The sequence below is a fragment of the Marmota monax genome, unplaced genomic scaffold (genome assembly GCF_021218885.2).
Source record: "Marmota monax isolate L192 unplaced genomic scaffold, Marmota_monax_Labrador192_F-V1.1 WCK01_AAM20220418_F8-fsc00148, whole genome shotgun sequence".
Classification (NCBI taxonomy): domain Eukaryota; kingdom Metazoa; phylum Chordata; class Mammalia; order Rodentia; family Sciuridae; genus Marmota; species Marmota monax.
This window is the reverse complement of record NW_026693034.1, coordinates 999,096-1,019,064: the sequence shown is the minus strand read 5'-3', so window position 1 is coordinate 1,019,064 and position 19,969 is coordinate 999,096. Positions and strand designations below refer to the sequence as shown.

General features: G+C 51.7%; 1 protein-coding gene across 12 annotated transcripts in view; it reads left to right on the top strand.

Annotated features, from left to right (window-relative positions):
- The window catches only part of Trrap (transformation/transcription domain associated protein), a 114,606-nt gene extending 103,564 nt beyond the window's left edge, over positions 1–11,042 (top strand). For all 12 annotated transcript variants that reach the window (XM_046453666.2, XM_046453659.2, XM_058582425.1 and 9 more), the window contains 6 exons: positions 455–680; positions 1,303–1,520; positions 2,859–3,043; positions 7,125–7,328; positions 7,418–7,612; positions 10,023–11,042. In XM_046453666.2, coding sequence (XP_046309622.1) covers positions 455–680; positions 1,303–1,520; positions 2,859–3,043; positions 7,125–7,328; positions 7,418–7,612; positions 10,023–10,307 — 1,313 coding nt within the window. In that variant the 3' untranslated portion in view covers positions 10,308–11,042. The remainder of the gene's footprint in view (positions 1–454; positions 681–1,302; positions 1,521–2,858; positions 3,044–7,124; positions 7,329–7,417; positions 7,613–10,022) is intronic.
- The last annotated feature ends 8,927 nt before the right edge of the window (positions 11,043–19,969 follow it).

Genomic DNA, 19,969 nt, shown 5'->3' with positions numbered 1-19,969 from the left:
ACACCCTTATTGTCACATCAATCACTCTGTTTTTATCGCAGGGGACTTCATTTCTTGGTGTGATTGACATTCATACTCAGAAGTGGGGCTGCCCTTGTGATGTAATCCTTAGGTCCTGGCGACACGAGCTCCCGAGCTGTTGTGGGTATTCACAGGCTGTCATTGTGAGGTGGACATGCAGGGGCCTGTGTGGCCTCAGCCCTCTGAAAGGAGCCTGTTGTGACGGGGGATGCAGTTTGATGTTGGGTTCATCTTTCTTCCTCCTCTCAATGTTGTGAGAGGTCCTGGACAAGAGCTGCTCTCTCAGGTTTACACCTTCACTTTGAAGAGCATGTGGGCTTACGGTTCTGTGCTCCTCATCACATATAGAGCATGCCTAATGCAGTTGGTAGATGTTTGAGTGGTAATTTTGTAGTGGCGATTGAAATGTTTTTAATCATGTTTTATTTTCCAGATTTTGACTTCAGTGTTCCAGGATCCATGAAACTTCATAATCTTATTTCCAAATTGAAAAAGTGGATCAAAATCTTAGAGGCTAAAACAAAGCAACTTCCAAAATTCTTCCTCATAGAAGAAAAGTGCCGATTTTTAAGCAATTTCTCAGCACAAACAGCTGAAGTAGAAATTCCTGGGGAATTTCTGATGCCAAAGCCAACACATTATTACATCAAGATTGCTCGGTGAGTGAGCATGGCCTGGCATTTGGAGGGGGCTCCGGGGTAGAGTCTGAGCAGGATTGCAGACATTAATTCCCTAGATTGGGAGAATACTGATTATTATTAGCAGGAGAGTAATTGGGCACCTTGAAAGAGCTTGATCTGACTTGAAAGTCCAATGTCCTGAATGAGGGTTGGGTTGCCTCCTGGGGAACCTTTTCTGAATCACCATACGATCTGACAAAATGCAGAGTCTCCCAGGCTTTCCTAGCCCAAGCAAAACTGGACAGCCCAGCGCTTACTAGAGCGGCCGCACCTCGCTTGGCATGTAAGCTGTTCAAGAGGACAGCAGTGGTGGTGGTGTTTTGTATTTATTTCTAAATTAGATGCAGTGCACTGCTTTTCCTTCACATTGTGTCCGACTAGCCATCCTCCCTGACTTCCTAGCAGTGCCTGCTGCAATGTGAAATACTGGCCCATCTACACATCTTGTCAGAGTGGGACGGGGTCACACGAATCATTAGCGACTGTGGAACTGCACAGCCTGCTTCTTCATGGCCATTCTGAATACTCTGTTTTCTTCCGAAGAAAAGGTTGGGGAACCAGGACTTGGAGTTCATGCTTCATTGTTTGCTTGCTTTGGTAGGTTTATGCCCAGGGTGGAAATTGTCCAGAAGCACAACACAGCTGCCCGCAGACTGTACATCCGTGGGCATAATGGCAAAATCTACCCGTACCTGGTCATGAATGATGCCTGCCTCACAGAGTCTCGGAGGGAGGAGCGTGTCCTGCAGCTGCTCCGCCTGCTGAACCCCTGCTTGGAGAAGAGGAAAGAAACGACCAAGCGGCATCTGTTTTTCACAGGTATCATGATAACTATGCCTGGGGGTGCAGCAGCTCAGGCCTTGTGTGTGTTGTGTGTGTTGGCCCAGGGAGGGTTCCAGACGGCACTGAGAAAAAGGCTGTGGGATGAAGAGCAGCCCTGATGGCCCTCCTATGGACGGTGTCCCCACCTTCAGACTGCTCCCTGCGAGGTGAAGGCTCTGAGCTGAGCTGAGTCTCCATGAAGACTACAGAGTTCGTTTCTAAATGGCCCCAGTAGCAACCACTGAGTGAAGTCTTTTCTTCCCAAGTTGCCACAGTCACTTTAGCTGCAATCCCTGAGGCTGGAGCCTGCCACAGGGCATTCGTCCAGTTCTGTGTGGTGCTCTCCTGACAGCTCAGGTGTAGTCCAGTCCATCCTGACCTTCAAGTGTAGTATCTCCAGACAGGAGGTAGATTAGAAACAGGTCAGGGGCCAGCTTGCTGCAGTGCTTCATAGAAAGCTGTGTGTGTTTTCTCACGGATGCAGCATGGGCTGCAGTGCTGACCCAGTCATGACTGTTGACCCAGTCATGAGGTGCAGAGTGTTCTTTTGTTTCTTCCACACACTTCAGTTAGCAATGAGTGACAGTCAAGTGTGTGCCCTGGAGTCATCTTGGAATTTTTTCATGGACTGAAGCCAGGGTGGCCAGCCAGCAGCTGTGGTTTAGTGGATGGTAGACTGAGTCGGCCAGCCTCGTTCATCAGAAGTTAGAATTGCCTCTGTTGTCTCAGTGGCCTGGACACAGATGAGAGCCAGAGCGGGACATTGCTGCTGCCTGCCTTTTCAGCATGGCCAGTGCAGGCCATCATGGGGTCCGGACTGGGCAGTCTGGGCTTTGATGTTGTCTTCTGGAGTGACCTCTCTCTTTTGGAATCTCTCAGCTGTTTCCAACTTTATTTGGCCAAATTCCATAGAAACTTAAATCTAACATCTTGAAGTATTTTCTCATTTCACCCATAGATAGCCCCATGGGGCCTATCTGAACTGTAGAACAGAACACAACCCAGGTGATATTTACCTGAGTGTCGCCATTCCAGCTGCAGGAAGACAGGGTCGCAAGGTGAGCCAGGAGCTGGGTTCCTCTGTGGACTCCAGCTGGGAAGGCATCTGAAGAGCGAACAGGGTGGTCGTCACTTTGTGTTTTTGAGATGGCCTCTGAAGAACTTGGCTCATGTGTACTGAGCTTGATGCCATCTGCTGAGTACCCGGGGTGTGACCCAGGGTTCCTCCTCTCCTCACACAGCCAAGTTCTCTCGGCCCTCAGCCAGTGCAGAAGGTGGGGTCGAGCACTAGCCCCGGGTTTTGCCCTCTCAACCTGCCCTGTTTCTTTCCCCCAGTTCCCCGGGTGGTCGCTGTGTCCCCGCAGATGCGCCTCGTGGAAGACAACCCCTCTTCACTTTCCCTCGTGGAGATTTACAAACAGCGCTGTGCCAAGAAGGGCATCGAGCACGACAACCCCATTTCCCGTTACTACGACAGGCTGGCCACAGTGCAGGCACGGGGGACCCAGGCCAGCCACCAGGTACCAAGCAGGGCCAGGCTGCTGCCCAAGGCCTCCACCTGTGGCCGCTTTCTTGTGGTCCTGGCTGATGTGGGGACCTAGGAGATGAGTGGAGCGTTCTTTGAGGGTACTTCTCTCATGTAAAGTAACTTCATTAGACTTATGAGATGGTAGGAATCAGCCAGTGACCTGGATGAGGGGACGTTTCTGCAGAGGGTTTGCTGTGACCAGTTGGAGGTAAGTTCTCCTCCTCGAGAAAGTACTGTCTTTCTCCCTTACAAAGCTCAGAAACTGGAATCTAAAAATCAGTTTTCATGCAGCATGAGGCCCTGGGTTCCACCCCCAGCACCCCCCCCCCCCCAATCAGTTTACATCAGACTCACTTCTCACTGGGCGGCTGGTTCCCATGTGAAGTGGTGTGGACTGTCTGTTGTCTCTGTCTGTCCTGAGCTGCTGACAGGACCCTGGTGCACTCCTGGGATATTAGGTGACACGCGTGTCTATACTGTGTGTGTATTGCCTGAAACAGAGTGGGGAGCTCTGAGATGGGGAGCCAGCTGAGTGACTGGCCTTGGGTAGGAGTCCCGGGCAGACCACAGGATCCTGGGTAGACCCGCCTACATCCCTCTGGGGCAGAGGGCCCTTTCGGGGTTTGCAGGTTCCTGTCCTTGCCGGAGAAGGTGTTGGTCTAGGTTTGTGAGGAGCGTCCTGAGGCGGCCATTTTGGACTCTCCAAGTGCCCTGTGGTACTGCTGTGCATTGCAAAGGGAGGCCAAAGGGCGGAAGCCAGGACTTGCCCGGTGTCGCTTGGGGCTCATTTCAACTTGGCCGTGTCCTGGAGCACTTGGTCTTGTTTATGAAGAGTCAACCCATAGCTGTGTGTTTGACCTCCAAGGCAGGGCCTGGGGTACAGGCAAGGCCCCGGGTGGTCCAGGGCAGCTTCCCACCTTTGTGTGCAGGCAGAAGGAACAGATCCTGTTTTCTGATTGACCTCTGTGCACAAAAGTGTAGCCTCCTTTGTGAACTGGTGCCAGGGATTTTTTTGTGGGGGGGGGGGTGTTGCTAGAGATAAACTTAGGGACACTCAGCCACTGAGCCACACCCAGCCCTATTTTGTATTTTATTTAGAGACAGGGTCTCACTGAGTTGCTTAGTAAGCCTCACCATTGCTGAGGCTGGCTTTGAACTCATGATCCTCCTGTCTCAGCCTCCCGAGCTGCTGGGATTATAGGTGTGGCCACTGTGCCCGGCTCCAGGGATTTTTTTGTGACACAAGTTATGGCTTGGTCATTCTGTGGACTGAGGACAGCTTGGAGGTACTCACAGGAGAGGAATGGATTGTGTTCTTCAGCTCATCACTTGTCTCTAACAGTGGAAACCGGTGACTTCTGTCTGCACGTGTGCACTCACATCTTAAAAATGCCACATGAGCCAGGCGTGGTGGTGCACGCCTAAAATCCCAGCCACTCAGAAGAATGAGGCAGGGCGATCATGAGTTTGAGGCCAATCTCTGCAATTGAGTGGGGCCCAAGGCAACTTAGTGAGACCCTATCTCAAAATAAAAAATAAAAAGGGCTGAGGCTGTGCTCAGTGGTCTAGCTCCCCTGGGTTAAATCCCTAGTACCAAAAAAAAAAAAAAAAGAAGAAGGTGCTGTGGGTCCTGCTGAGCTAGATGCTGACCATGTGGAATAGCCCAGCTGTGTGCTGTCCTCTCTCTGCCTCCTTGTGGGCTGCTTCTCTGCTCCTTCATCTTTCACTTGGGATAGCACCTCGGTTGAGATATGGTTCGTATACCATGAAACTCACCTTTAAAGTTCACATTTAAGGGTTCCTAGTATCACAGCGTTGTGCCGCAGTCACTACTGCTGTCTTTAAAACATCTTCCCCGTTTGCTAGTCCCTCCATGTTCTTCTCTACTCCCAACCCTGGGGACCACAGATCTTTCTGCCTCTGGATTTGTCTATTCTGGACATGGAATTCTACATACAGGATTTTTAAAATTTGTTTGTTTGTTTTAGGGGGGAGTTTTTGGTACTGGGCACTGCACTCTACCATTGAGCCACATTCCCAGCCTTTTTATTTTGAGATAGGGTTTTGCTAAGTTACTGAGGTTACCTCAAACTTGATCTTCCTACCTCAACTTCCTGAGTCACTGGGATTATAGGTGTGTGCCACCATGTCTGGCTATAATATATGGACTTCAGTGAATTTTTTTTATATTTCCAGGGTTCACCCATTTTGTAACATGTTTTCATACTTCCTTTTTATTGTCAAATGATATTCCATTACATGAATATCCACATATAATTTATGCATTCATCAGTTGATGGACTTCTAGATTATTTACATTTTCTGGCTAGTATGACCAGCATTACTGTGAATGTTGGGGTCTGTGTCTTTGTGTGTACTTTTATTTCTTTTGTAGTTTCTTCACGTTCTTGCCAACACTTACCACTGCCCATCTTTTTGATGGAAGCCGTCCTGGCTGGTGGGTGTGAAGTCCTCTTTCAACGTAGTTGATACCTTTTCATGTCCTTTTTGGCTATTTTCCTTGGAGAAATGCCTGCAGGTGCTTCACCCACTTTTAAATTGGATCATTTGTGTTTTTAATGTAAACTCAGAAGACTTCACCCCTTTCCCCTTTGTGTCAGCGTGTTTTCCTGATTCTGTGTCTCTTACAATATAATGTCGGAACTGGGAGTTGTTGTAGCAACATGATTTGGCGACTCTAGACATCACATCCTCCCTTGAAGACCTGTCGGGTTTGGTGGTGGTCATAGTGACCTCCTGGACTAACTGCAGTCCAGGCTTTGTCGGGGGCAGCCCTGATGTCTGCTCAGTTTAGTGTCTGGCTAATGGTTTAACAGAGACTCTGTTGAATGTCTCAGCCAGTGGATCTTGCATCTTTTTTGAGGGTGTGTGTGTCTGTCTCTCTCTCTGTCTGTCTGTGGAGGGGCATGCCTTCCTCAGGGCTCAGCAGTTTTCAGCTCTGCCTTTGCCTTCGCTCCCTACTTATGCAGAGTCTCAGGGTCAACCAGACGAGTGCATCAGCTTTCCGAGGTTTTTTATGAGCACACACGTGGCCTTCTAGGTCCCTGAGTGTACAGTGCTTCTCCGAGCCCCTGTGGGCATGCCATTCCCCTGCTCTTTTGCTTGGCCAGTCTTGTGGGTGTCTTTTCCTCTGACACCAGCGATATTGAACAGTTGTCATTGACTGTTTTTGCAGATGCGCTTCAGAAATGCTGTCCTCGCCGTGTGAACTCAGGGTTCAGTAAGATGGAGAGAAGCCCCGCGAATGGGGCTTTTTGTGGTTAGCTTCCAGGCAATTCAAATAGGGACAGTTCTCTGGGGGCAAGTCTTTTTTGGGGGGTCACCAAACTCATTTTGCCCACTCCAGTGGCTGTCAGGTTACTGTTTCCACGGCCAGCCTGGTCATGTGGCTCTTGGCTCTCAGCCACCAGAGAGGTGGGGAGAGGCCCAGCAGTAGGTGGTGCACGCCTGTGGGCCTCAGGAGAATCAAAGCCACCAGCCTCACTGCTGGTGGCAGGACTCGCCTGTTCTCCTGAACAAGAGCTCCTCTGACTGGGAGGAGTCTGGAAAGTTCTGAAAATGGTTTTGATTTTCTCAGCTTTTTTACTGCGCCAGGAGCAGGCGTTGGAAGCCCCTGTTTTCGAGTCTTCCAGGATGAAATTCAGTTCTGCGTTGCCAAACACCTGCTCTTCTTAGACTAGCTCCCCAGTTCATGAAGCTGGAGAGGTGTGGTTGAGGCCCAGCTGTTTTGTTCTTCCTGTTAATGGCCTGGTACATTCTGCAGTTGGCATGGGTGGAAGTTTTCAGATCATTACCTCCGTTTCTGTAGGACAGATAACCACACATCACATAACTAAAGCTTTTATTCAGACAGTCCCATTGGCAGTTAGACCACAAGACATTGAGCCCCAGAGGGAAATGGAGCAATCTTGTATATCCTTGTGTTTAGTTTAGTCAAATAACATTGGCAGCAAAGTCCTCTTTACGGGTTCTTATTAAATAAACCGTTGCAATTTGTAGGGGGAAAAAAATAAGCCAGTTGGATGGAGGAGTCATGAAGTGATGTGTTTCAGGTCCTTCGAGACATTCTCAAGGAGGTACAGAGCAACATGGTGCCCCGCAGCATGCTCAAGGAGTGGGCCCTGCACACGTTCCCCAATGCCACGGACTACTGGACCTTCAGGAAGATGTTCACCATCCAGCTGGCTCTGATTGGCTTCGCTGAGTTCGTCCTGCATTTAAATAGACTGAACCCCGAGATGCTGCAAATCGCTCAGGTAGCGTGGCTTGAACCGCCAGACCCTCTTCTTCCAACTTCTCCCTTCCGCTGCTGAGTCCCTAATGCATCTCCTCCTGTGAAATGCAGGACACCGGCAAGCTGAATGTTGCCTACTTTCGATTTGATATAAATGATGCAACTGGGGACTTAGATGCCAACCGTCCCGTCCCTTTCCGCCTCACACCCAACATTTCTGAGTTTCTGACCACCATCGGCGTCTCTGGCCCGTTGACTGCCTCCATGATTGCTGTTGCACGGTGCTTCGCCCAGCCCAACTTCAAGGTGGGTCATGGAGTCGTCCTGTGGGAACCCAGGCCTCAGGTTCCTGCTGAGCTGCTAACAGGACCCAGTGCTGAGGTAGAATCCTGTGGAAAGGCCCTGGGACATTCCCTGTGCTGACGTGTTCAGAATGTCAAGGCTCTCAGTCTAGAGTCCTCTGTGGGATGCCTTCCCTAGCAGTTCTGCTGCCTGTCACCCTCCCTTCCCCCTTGGCACCCCCTCCTGGCATTAGAGGGCAGAGCTTCTCTGTGGGGCTGGAGTGAGGCTGCTCAGACTGCTCAGACTCCAGGGAGCAGGACACCCCGGGCACCCTGGCAAGCGTGAAGCCACCTGAGAGCATCTGGCAGCTCTGTCCATGGGGACAGGACAGCCAAATCTGCCATTTCCAGGGTGCCATCCCTGTGCTTGGCAGTGCACTGGCTGCCTCAGCGGGCTCTCAGTTTCTCCTAGCCCTGTGGAAGCGGAGCTGAGGCTTGGGCAGCAGGCACAGCAGAGGTCCAGGAGCTGCGAGGCTGTGGAGGCTGCACGTGAAGTGGGTCCCTCCTGATGCAGCCTGTCCAGCGTCACTCCCAAGGGCTCCGCTCTCTTGATAATAGTGCTGAGCCAGTGCACCCCGGTGCACACCTGGAATCCCTGCAGCTCAGCGGCTAAGGCAGGAGGGTTGTGAGTTCAAAGCCAGCCTCAGCAACTTAGTGAGGCCCTGTCTCAAAATAAGACATAAAAAAGTGCTGGGGGTGTGGCTCGGTGGTTAAGCACCCCAAGTTTCAGTCCCTGGTACAAAAAAAAAAAAAGCGGGGGCTGAGCCCAGCCTCACCTTCTCTCATGAGTACAGGGAGAGAAGGCCCAGCAGTAGGTGGTGCACGTTATAGGCCTCGGGAGAATCAAAACCAGCAGCCTCACTGCTGGTGGGAGGACTCGGCCTGTTGTGCGTGGCCTTTCCCGCTCTCCGCTCCTTCAGCAGTGTCCACCAGGGAGGGTTCAGAACTCACTGCTGTCCAGAAGGCAGCGCCTTGGAAGGCTTTAAGTTCTCTCAAGTGCCTCGCACACCCCCTGCTCTAACTAGTGTCCAGCCGCGCACATCCCTTGGTGCTGCGTGCTGTTCTGGCCACAGCCGTCCACCTACAGGACTGAGAGAAGGTTCCAGGCCATGGGCGGCTCCAGGAGGGGGTCTGTTCTGACGTGGCGAATTCTTGCCTGGTTCGGGGACCAGGAAGCGCTTGCTCGGGTTGAACTGTTACGCTTCTGCGAACAGCCATAGGATGATCCCTAGGTGGCATTTCATTTGGAAAGTCGGAAGAGGGCTCTCCACCAGAGGGCCTGTCACCACCCTGGGAGTTTGCAGAACGTGGTGGCATTGATGGGATTTTAGCTCTAGCTCTGGGCTCAGATTTCTTAACAATCTGTATTTAGTGAGTGCCTTTAAGTCTCGCTCAGATGCAGGCCATGGTGGGAGCTGTGAGTGGCTGTGCTAAAAATCACACTCTGTTGACACCAGAGTAAGGTGCAATAACGCCTGCGACCTGTCGGCTGAAAGTGCCTGCCTGGGGACGAAGCTCCACTGGCCAGGCCCTTCACCTTTGCCCTGCTCCCCACTGGCAGCTGGAGTGATCCTTTTAGACAGGAACCAGGTCTTGCCACTCTTCCCAAGACCCTCCTGTAAGTCACTGGAGGACTTGGTCAGAGTAAGGGCCACTGACGAGTCGGGCCAGCAGAGCCTGGCAGACACTGGTCTCTGCCCTTGACGCTTGCCAACTCCTTTACCTTTGCCTGTTTTGTGGGGAGGGAACTTAATACTAAGCCCTGCTCACAAATGGGGAGGCTGAGGTACAGGGTCTAAGTGACTTCCCCAAGGCCACCAGGTGGGAGGTGATGGACCTGAGCTACCAACCTGATGTGCTGAGTGAGACCCAGGCAGTAGCCACCTGTTGCTGACCCTCCAAGCTAACCAGGGCAGCATGGCGTCCACGGCCTCGCTCGGCTGCTCTGCCTGTGGCACCCTCACTTCCTTCTGGTCTTGGGTGAGAGCCTCCTGGTGCTCCTGGGAGAACCTCTCCCCCTCCTGCCCACCCTGCCCTGCTTTCCGCAATGCCCATGGCCCCACCTCATGATGTGTAGTTGGTTGGAGTGGGAGCCCATAAGCCAGCACATGGGTTTTCTGTCCTCTTCACTCTTGGCCAGCACTCGGCCGGCCTGCAGATGTGGTAAGTAGAGCCGGTCAGGCAAGGCCGCACGTTCCACCTGGACGCTGTTGCCTGGTGCTGCGGAGACTGGTTGGAAGTGTTGTGTGTGGCCACGGTTCCCAGTAGAGGAGGGGCTGTGGTGCCCAGGCTAGGCAGGGCCCTGGTGGCCTGCTGTGGAGCTGCCCTGGGTGTCCCTGGTGAGCAGGAGTCATTGCCTTCTCTCCTTCGCACAGGTGGACGGCATTCTGAAGACTGTGCTCCGGGACGAGATCATTGCTTGGCACAAAAAAACCCAGGAGGACACCTCCTCTCCTCTCTCGGCCGCCGGACAGCCTGAGAACATGGACAGCCAGCAGCTGGTCACCCTGGTGCAGAAAGCTGTCACCGCCATCATGACCCGCCTGCACAACCTGGCCCAGTTTGAAGGCGGGGAGAGCAAGGTGAACACCCTGGTGGCCGCTGCAAACAGCCTGGACAATCTGTGCCGCATGGACCCCGCCTGGCACCCATGGCTGTGACCGTTGGGCTGCCCCACCGTCTGGAATGTGAAGGCGCCTCTCGGGCTCTGTGCCGCTGGCTGCTGTGGCCTCTGTCTGCCTTGTTCATCTTACAACAGTCTTGCAGGTTTGCTGAGTTGCAGTTATTTTCCTGGAAGTGTGTGTGTGAAAGAAGGGAGCCACACTGTGGCTCGGGCCACTAGAAATGACGGAGCCAAACTTACCTAAGCTTTTTAAACGCCTTTTTAAGGAGCCAGGATCCCTGGCCTGGAGTTTTTGTGAGTTCTTTTTTACGGAGCCCCTCCCTGTGGGCGGCAGCTGGACTGCAGGAGCCAGCGCTGTCTTCCCGCAGCTCCCCAGAGCGCCATGCAGCCCTGCTCCTGCGCAAGAGACCCTGGCGGTGCAGGAGAGCCAGAGAATCCGAGCCAGAGCGCCCATCCCCGCCAGCTTGGGGAATCTGCGCGGTGTCCACTGTGGGGAAGGCCCTTCCCCGCTTGAGCACAGGTTTGGATTCGGCGGAGTGGACACCAACCCTGTAGGTTGGCAGCGGGTCTTGGGCTCTTCACTCCTGGCTCAATGTCTCTTAGATCTTTACTATCACTGTACCTGAAAAAATCATTCTTCCTAATTTAAAAAGAAAACAGCAATGAAAATTTGTCCCTTTAGTCTTCTGTTATGTTCACATTTTTATAAATCTGAGCATTGTTCTAAATTTGTACAGCGTGATTTTTTTAGAATAAATATTTTATAAAAGGGTTTGTCGTCCTGTTTCTGTGAGTTGTTTTTTCTGCCTTGACATCCCTCAGCTCCTCGGGGACTTGGGGCCCCAGGAACAGTGAGGGGTGTGGCTTCTTGGTGAAGGCACAAGCTGCCTGGGCAGGCGCAGCGACCCTGTGGTCACAGGGGCGGGAGTCTGTGCCTGACGTTGGCAGCGCACCCAGTTCCCATGCTTCATGGCTGCTGCTGCTGCGTGGTGTGCACAGAGCTCGCCAAGACCTCAGCTGCTTGGTTCCACCAGCCCCACCCCTTCATCTGGTGTGGACCTGGCCAGGCCAGTCACTCCAGGGCAGCAGCATGGACAGAGCACAGAGCCCCTGACCTGGCGGACACGGGACAGTCTCTGGCACAGGCGGTGACACCCATGGGACGGGGAGAAGGCCTCACTCCATTCCAACACGCACTGCGGCCGAGGAGGGCTTCCCACTGAAGTACAAGGTCCCCACGAGGAACAAACGCAACTCTGGGCATGCCTTGTGGCCAGTCAGCAAGGCCACCCTGTGTGCACTCTGGATTCTCACAGCCTTCCTTCTCTTCCCTGGTGACCCTCACTGGCCTGGGTTCTGGGGAGCATGGCTGCTGTCCCCAAGGCAGGTGTCAACCGCGGTTGTGTTGCTGGATGTGACCTAGGTGCAGGCTCCTTTGCAGCAGGGGCCGCAGCTGCGACCCTGGAAGTCCACATTGGTTCCCAGGCCTCAGGAGATAGGTGGACTGTCCGTCCACTTGAGAAAAGGGATTTCCAGCTCCGAGGGTGAGTAGCTTGTCCAGGGTCCCAGAGCCAACAGAGGAGACCAGGCTTGAACCTCCTCCAGTTTGACTCCACGTACCAAGCTGTACCCCGGACGCAGTCAGGGGCTGAGGGCCAACTCTGCCGTCTGATGGGACTCTCCCTCTCTGTCTTAGCAGCTAATTTGTGTTTCCCATTTCTTTGTGACAGCTGGCTTCGTCAGACCAGGTCTCGGATTTTGGAGTGACAGGAGCTGTGATTGAGGACTGGTGTCCCAGGTGTCTCACTGGGGCGGTCGCCCTGTGCCCTCGCTGAGCCTGCTGTGCAGTGAGGTGTACACAGAGAGGACCCGGGCTGTCGGGGTGCAGGAGCACTGGCTCCCTACCTTGGAGGGCCAGAGTCACCCGGGGTTCCTTGCCAGGTTCAGCCAATCTGCCCCAGGCAACACCCAAACCATAGCCAGTGCAGAGTCTTGCCAGGGACACATCTTCTGTGTTTCAAGAAGAGGAAGGAGTGAGGACCCGGAGTTGGGAGGCCTGGAGCCAGCACCTCCTGACCACGAGTCGGCTTCCTCACCCAGTTGGGGACAGCCCGGTAAAGGGCTCAGTCACAGGCCCACATGTGTTCTAAGGTTCACCAACTATCATTTTGAGGTACTGCTAAGCTTTTGGTTTTTATAGTGATGAAATATACACAACAAAGTTGATCATTTTGACCTTTAAGTGTCCAGCCCACTGGCTTTGAGTAGTTCACACTGCTATGCGGCCATCGCCACGTCCCCTCCAGGCCTTCCTCAGCCTCCCACACTGAAACTGCAACCCTGTCTTCCCCACGCCCAGCTCCTCACCACCACCACCTGCTTTCTGTCACATCACTTGACCACTCTGGGGACCTCATGTCTTGTTGGTGACTGACTGATCTCACATGACGTCCTCAGCATTCATCCTGTTAACAGTGGCGAGGTTTTTTTTGAAAAGCTACATAGTGTCCTTTGGCTGCTTAAGCCACATTTCTTTTATCTGCTTATCATTGATGGACACTTGGGTTGGTTCCGTCCTTGACCACTGTGAATAATGCTGCTAGGGATGTAGGTGGGAGTGTTTGTTTAAGTCCCTGCTTCTAATCCTTGTGGTCACATATGCAGAATTGCGTAATCGTGCAGTGACCACCGTTTTCCAGGGCAGTTGTGCCCTTCATGTTCCCTCCAGGAATACAGGAGGCTTCTCGTTCTCGTTTCTCCACACCCCTGGCAACAGTTATTTTCTGGTTTTTGTCTGTATTTTATTTACTTGTTGATGTGGTTCTGGGGATTGAGCCCAGGGGCACTTTCCCATTGAGCTGATCTCCAGTTTTTTTTTGTTGTTGTTGTTTGTTTTTTTTTATTAAGCCAGGGTCTCACTAAGTTGGCAGGCTGGCCTTGAACCTGAGACCCTCCTGCCTCAGCCTCCTGGCTTGCTGGGATTATAGGCGTGCTCCACCCTGCCTGGCTTGACTTTTTTTTTTTTTAAAGAAGGCATCCTAATGGATATGAAATTGTATCTCTGGTGGTTTGGATTTGCGTTTTCTAATGAATGATGTTGAACAACTTTCATGTGCTTATTAGCCAGTTAATTATATATCTTCTATGTCTCGAAGGACTAGGGATGAGAATGAGCCCCAGGTAGATACGTGACTTGGAAATGCTCACTGCATGGACCACCTTTTCCCTCTTGGTAGTATTCCTTTTTGTGCAAATAAAAAAATTTATTTATATATATATATATATAATTTGTACTGTGGATTGAACCCAGGGTGCTTTAACCAATCAGCCACATCCCTGTCTTTTTTATTCTTTATCTTAAGGTAAAGTCTCCTTGAGTTGCTGAAGCTGGCCTTGAACTTGCCAGCCTCTGAGTCCCTGGGATAGCAGGCAGGGGCCACCGCACCTGGCAGTTTTTCCTCCCAGTGAAGAGCCATTTTGTTCTCTGTCAGCAGAGAACTCTTATTCCCCTGCCTCCGGCCTTGCAGGATTTCTCTTGGAAATCTTCATGGTCTTATTGATCGCTCACATGGGGTGACCTGCTTTTCTCAGCTCTTGCTTTCAAGATGTCCTCTTTGTCCTTCAGCAGTATGATCGGCGTGGGCCTTGGCGTGGGTCTCTTGGAGTTTATCAAGCCTCTGACTTTCGTGTGTCCCACAATCCCCTGGGCTCGCTCGCTTGTCTCTGTTCCTTTCCCCTTCTCCTCCCCTGCGTAGTGATTTCAGGTGCTGTCTTGGAGCTCACTGGTGTCCCTCCTGCTGGTTGAGAACTGCTGTTGCCCCGTGGTGATGTCACAGCTTCAGTGCTGCAGTTCTCAGCTCCAGGATGTCTGAATGGCTCTTTATCACAATCTCTTTGTTGATGTTGCCATTTTGTTCATGGATGTGTATCTGTGTACAGCCCAGGGTTATGAGGTAAATTGTGGAATGGCTAAAGCTGTGTGTCTGTCTTCAGGGGCGATCTCTGTAGATAGGTTTTGTTCCCCTGAATTTCCCCTGGTTTTCTTGTCTGTATCTTTTGATCGTTCGTTGACAGCTGGGTACTTGAGGAAACCGCCACCTTACCTGTCTCTGCAGGTGGCTCCTCCGGGCTCCTCCTGCGGCCTTTGTGGTTTTGTGTTTGTTTTTATTCTTCCACAGGCACAGCTGCGTCTTGGCTGCTTCTCATGGGTTAGTGCTTCCTCAGTCGGTCCTCTCCTTGGTGACCCAGGCCCCGTGTCCTCAGGCCCCTTAAATAAAGTCTATTTGTAAAGTAAGCCCCAAAGAATTAAAATTGTTGTCAAGTTTCATTTAAGCACTTGGAGAGTCATTTAACTGTACGTTGGACTAAAGAGAAAATCCAAAATCACCTTAGAGATGACAAGAAATTGCTCTAAGTCAATAGAAGAAACTCATTAAGTAGCAAAACAAAATATTATCATAATGCTAGAAGTAAGACGGAGGTAAGTCAGCATGAAGATCAACATTTTCAGGCCAGGCATAGTGGCACAGGCCTGTAACCCAGGCAGGAGGATCAGGAGTTCAAAGTCAGCCTCAGCAACTTAGCAAGGCGCTAACAGTGAGACCCTGTCTCTCAATAAAATACAAAATAGGGCTGGGGATGTGGTTCAGTGGTTGAGAGCCCCCGAGTTCAATCTCTTATACAAAAAAAAAAAAAAAAGAGAGAGAGAGAGATTCACATTTTGGGGCTGAAGTTGTGACTCAGTGGCAGAGCGCTCGCCTGGCATGTGCGGGGCGCTGGGTTCGATCCTCAGCACCACATAAAAATTAAATAAAGATGTGTGTCCACGGAAAAACTGAAAAATAAATATTAAAAAATTCTCTCTCTCTTTAAAAAAATAAAAAAGATTCACATTATCATAATGTGCACTTATAAACCGTATCTTGAGCTGCCCCCAACAGGAGGACACAGACGTGGTGAGCTTACAGGTTCACGCGTAAGTGTCTTCAGTTGCTCATCATGGCTCTGAGAGTCGTCTACCAAGATCCTAACTGGAACCACTGGAGGTCCCTGATGTAAAGTCAGTGGCACTGACAGAAACCACGATTACTTTAGCAGAGAGGTGGCAACACATGGGAAGGGTGGTGGCTCTGGCCCAGGCCGTGCGAACGCCAGGTAGACTCCACTGCCTGGTGTAGACCTTCCCGTGGCCAGTGCAAGGTGTGCTGGGCCAGCAAGGCCCCTGGAGGAGAGTCCTTGGGAGCACTGTCTTCATTTTCCAGAATGTGGGCAGGACTGGGCTCTCTTGCTCGGGAAGAGACAAGGAAGAGGACCAGAGCCCTGCCCATGGGCGTGGCCTGACACTCAGAGGTGGCCGTGGCCGGTGGAGAGTACCTTCTCTGGAGGCCTGAACCTGTGGGGACACTGCTGGGCCCAGCAGCTCACCGTGTCCTTGTACCCTGGCAGTAATGGACGCTCTTTCCCCTCCAGAGCCTGGTGTCCACAGGGTTCCTTGACGGCCACCTCCGCCTCCAGCCAGGGCTTCGCCTGGAACACCCAGGATGCAGGAATTCTCAAAATGCTCTACTTTTTATTCCTTCCTGGTAATTTTTGTGTGAAATCTCCATTTTCTACTCCTAAGTTATCACGCATATTTCTCTTGTGGAAAATCAGCTGGTGTTGAGAGTGGCTACTGAGGCCATCAGGGTGTCTGGGAGAATTGTGGTCTCTTTGCCCGTGTCCAGCTTGTCCCATGTGTGGCTGACCTTTGAAATTGCTGCAGGTAGTCTCTCCACAGGAAACGCACTTTGGTTGAATATCCAGCAGATTCCTTCCCATACCTGGTGGACTTTCTGTCAGAACTTAATACTTTGGGCTGGGCTGTGGCTCAGTGCTAGGTGCTCGCCCAGCCTGCACGAGGCCAGATGGAAAAAGAGAACTCGGTACGTTCTGCTTCCTACTCTGTTTTGACCACAGTGGAAACGTTTTGTGGTGGACTTTTAATGTGGTCTTTGTTTCGGGTTTTTTTTGTTGTTTGTTTTCCTTTGTTTATTTTGGTACCAGGGATTGAAACCAGGGTGCTTAATCACTGAGCGACATCCCAGCCCTTTTTATTTTGAGATGGGACCTTGCGAAGTTGCTGAGTCTGGCCTTGATCCTCCTGCCTCAGCCTCCTGAGGCGCATGGACCACCGTGCCCTCCTTAATGCAGTCCCTTAATGGCACCAGTATCTTTATTGCTCTTCGCTATTTCAGCATATATTTAGTTACTTATTTTTAACTAAATATATGAAAAAAAAAAAAGAATATAATCCTCCCGTCAGTTTTTTCAGAAGACCCTTCTGCTCGACTGAGGGCTCTGTTTCCCGAGTAGCCGTTGTGTCCAGGTCTGAGTTCCCGCCAGGAGCTCTGCAGGGACTGGCTGCTGCCTCCTGGGCCCAGCATACATTGATCCTGTCTCAGTGGCAGCAGGGCTGACCCAGGGCTCGGCCACTCCCCCACCCGCCTCAGAGTCACCAGGAGGCCACCCTCAGGCTGCTTGGGCCTGTTCACGTCTGTGTATTCAGTACACCTGTCCCCTCTTCTCTCCTGACCTTGGGCTTCTTTTGACAGCAGCCTTGTGCTTCCCTGAAGTCCAGAATTTTGATTGGAGCCTTTCTGATGCCATCTGAAGTTGGGCTCCTCCCTTCGCTGAGTTTCACAGGCTGCTTAGTCGTGGTCGCTGCAGGGTGTGCTGGAAGGCGTCTCATGAAGGCCAGACCTTCTCACACCGCCTTCAGCTCTTCTAGAGTTGGTTATTTAGTTCTTTGCTGCGCCCCTCCCCTGACTCAGGCAATGGCAAGGCCCTACTGAGGTGGATGGCCCAAGGCGTCCATCCTCTGGAGGAGCACAGTATGTTTCTGGGAATGGGCTGGTTTGTTTTTGTATTCCTTTAATAAGTATAGTCGCGACTTCTCATATGACCATTAAGTATGAAGGAAAAAACATGACTTTCCCAATTAATGCAACTACTTCTAAAGAATAGATCTGTTTGCTCTAAATGAAATGATTCAGCTGTGGAGCGTAAATTGTTAATGTTTAATGAAAAACTCCTTGTATTCCTGTCAAGGAAGTTTTTGAGAAATAAAATTAAAATCTAGAGAAGAAGAATTAATGTTAAGAAGACAGATTAGTGCTTGGTACTGGGCAATTTGTTCTTGTTCCTGTGCACAATGGTTTGTGTTCTTACTCTTGTTTGATTAAAATTAATAACAAGTTAACCACTTGCCGTAATCATGGCACCGGTTCCAGTCAGTAAGTCAAGAAAGAATAGTCAAGGTATAGGCCAATAGTCTGGGACATTTCTAACTATAATTAAAAGCTAACTAAGCAGAAACAGCTCAAAGCAAAACACGAACTGAAAGGAAAAATGCTTGCTTATGCATAAGCCAAGATACATTCTTCTAATTGTAGCTGCGTAATACTTTGTTTCTTTGAATAATGATTCCTGTTTTGTAACCACAAAGCACTGTGAGCCTGCCAAAATGAAAAGTATATATGACTAACTTCACAAGTAAAGATTGGGATTCAGCACCTTCACTTTGGTGTCTGTGTTGTTTCTCCACCCCCACTTTCGCCGACTCCTCATCATCTGTTAGTCTCCTGAGACCCCCTGTTGGAGCTGGACTCCGACAGTTCTTTGCAAAACTCTTGACTTTAAGCCCAGTGAAGATTTGGGACTTTACCACTGGTGGCCTCGTGGTACATTTCTTTTGGTCTTTCTCCCTGCCTGGCTACCCCAATATTGCCCTGGGGCCTCCAGATCGGTTTCACTTGAAGCTGGACTCAAGCGTGTCCCTCCCTCCAAAGGGCAGAGGCTCTGGTGGCAGCTCCTAGGCAAACAGACTTTCATGATGACAAATGAAGGACAGCCCTCACTGTCACCACCACTGTGTGAGACGGAGGGCATGGCTTGCTGCAGTCTCCTGTAGCAGTGTCACTACCTGGAACCTTGTCCCCAAGGCAGCACAACACAGCACTGCAGTTGTTGACAAGCAGGTGGTGGTTTCTCATCTGCTGGATGAGAACAGGCCCCTAGGAGGCAGAGGTGGCATTCGGGACTCGAGCTGCCCACCTGACTCTCTCAGGAGTGCCTGCCCACAGTGAGTGGAATAAGGGACAGAGTCAGGGGCAGCCCTGTTAGAGGGTCGAGGCGGCATCTGGGAGAGACCAGGGTGCTTGGATGTACTGGGGTCTGGTCATCAGCATCCATCCAGCGCCCCGCTCCCCAGCAGCGCCTACCTTAGCGCCTGCCACACTTGGCCAGAGCCAGAGCAGGGCCTCAGGAACAGGAGGCTGCCCAGGAAGGTGCATGGAGCAGGGAAGGCTGCAGGACCCCAGGAGAGCAGAGGTGGAGAGCAGAGCCCTGGGCAGGGTGGGAAAGTGACAACTCGCTCATGTTACAGAATTTCGGAGAGGACTCAGGGATGCAGGCCTGTGATCCCAGTGACGCAGGAGACAGAAGCAGGAGGATTGCAAGTTCACGGCCAGCCGAGGCCACTTAGACCCTGTCTTAAATTTGGGGCGTAGCTCAGGAGTGGACGGCTTGCCTAGCACGTGCAAGACCCTAGTTTCAATCCACAGTATTACAAAAAAAAAAAATAATAAGGGGGACTAAATGCAACACAGGAGCAGAAAGGTCTGTCCAAGTCACCCAGCACTGCCTGTGTCCAGGGCATCGGGCAGCAAGAAAGCCTGGTCAGGCAGGGGCAGGGTGAGGACACATGTCCCGGTGGCCTTTCTCTGCAGGGCAGGTGTGTTTCTCTGGACTTGCTGTGGTCTGCGCCTGGGCTGCTTGTCCAGCATCACCAGACCTCCCAGGGCAGGAGGTCATTTGGGGTCTCATTCTCTAGTCAACCTTGTTTTTCTAGAACTTTTGCTTCCTGTATCATTCCCCCTTCTTATTTATGTGAATCTAATTTTGTAGGTAAGACAACAGAGGCCCAGTCATGCCCTAGAGTTCCAGCTGTGACCTGTGGACTGGATTCAAGACCCTCCCAACTCTACTGCTCCCACAAAGTCGCCAAGGACAGAGCCTCCATCCCTGGGGGCTCAGGAGCATGGCCGTGCCTGTGTCTGGAGACTGGTTCTGGTAGGTGCCAGCAGGACCAGGCTGAGAGCCATTGGGCAGCTGAGAGCCCTTGCCTGGTCCCCTGTGTTCCCCAGGGGCCGCCTGGCTGGGTGGAGATGCTGAGCCATCACCCGGTTCCCACAAGAGCTTCTGCCATGGAGAAGAGACACAGACGTGGTGGAGTTGAGTGGCCCTGCCTGCTACTCTGACCACAGGTGCACCAATAGGCTTAGAGACAGAGAGCTGGTGACTCCCTCAGGATGTCTCACCTGCATGGTGAGCCCCTTGCCTTCAAGGCTGTGGTCTCAGAAAATGGGGCCTTGGGAGGTGATTGGATTATGATAGGAGTCCTTGAGAACGGGGTTTGTGCCCTTAGATAAGGGGCCCAGAAAAACCCTTACCCCCTCCAGGGGAGGACACAGTGAGAAGACACCAACCATGACCCAAGAAGCGGCCCTCACCAGACACCAAACCTGCTGGAGACTTGACCTTGGACTTGTCAGATATCAGAACTGTAACAAAAACATCTGCTGCTTTCCAGCCTCCCGGGTTCTGCTCCTTTTGGAAAGGAGCACGGACTTGCATGTATGAGAGTGACAGCCGTGATTGACA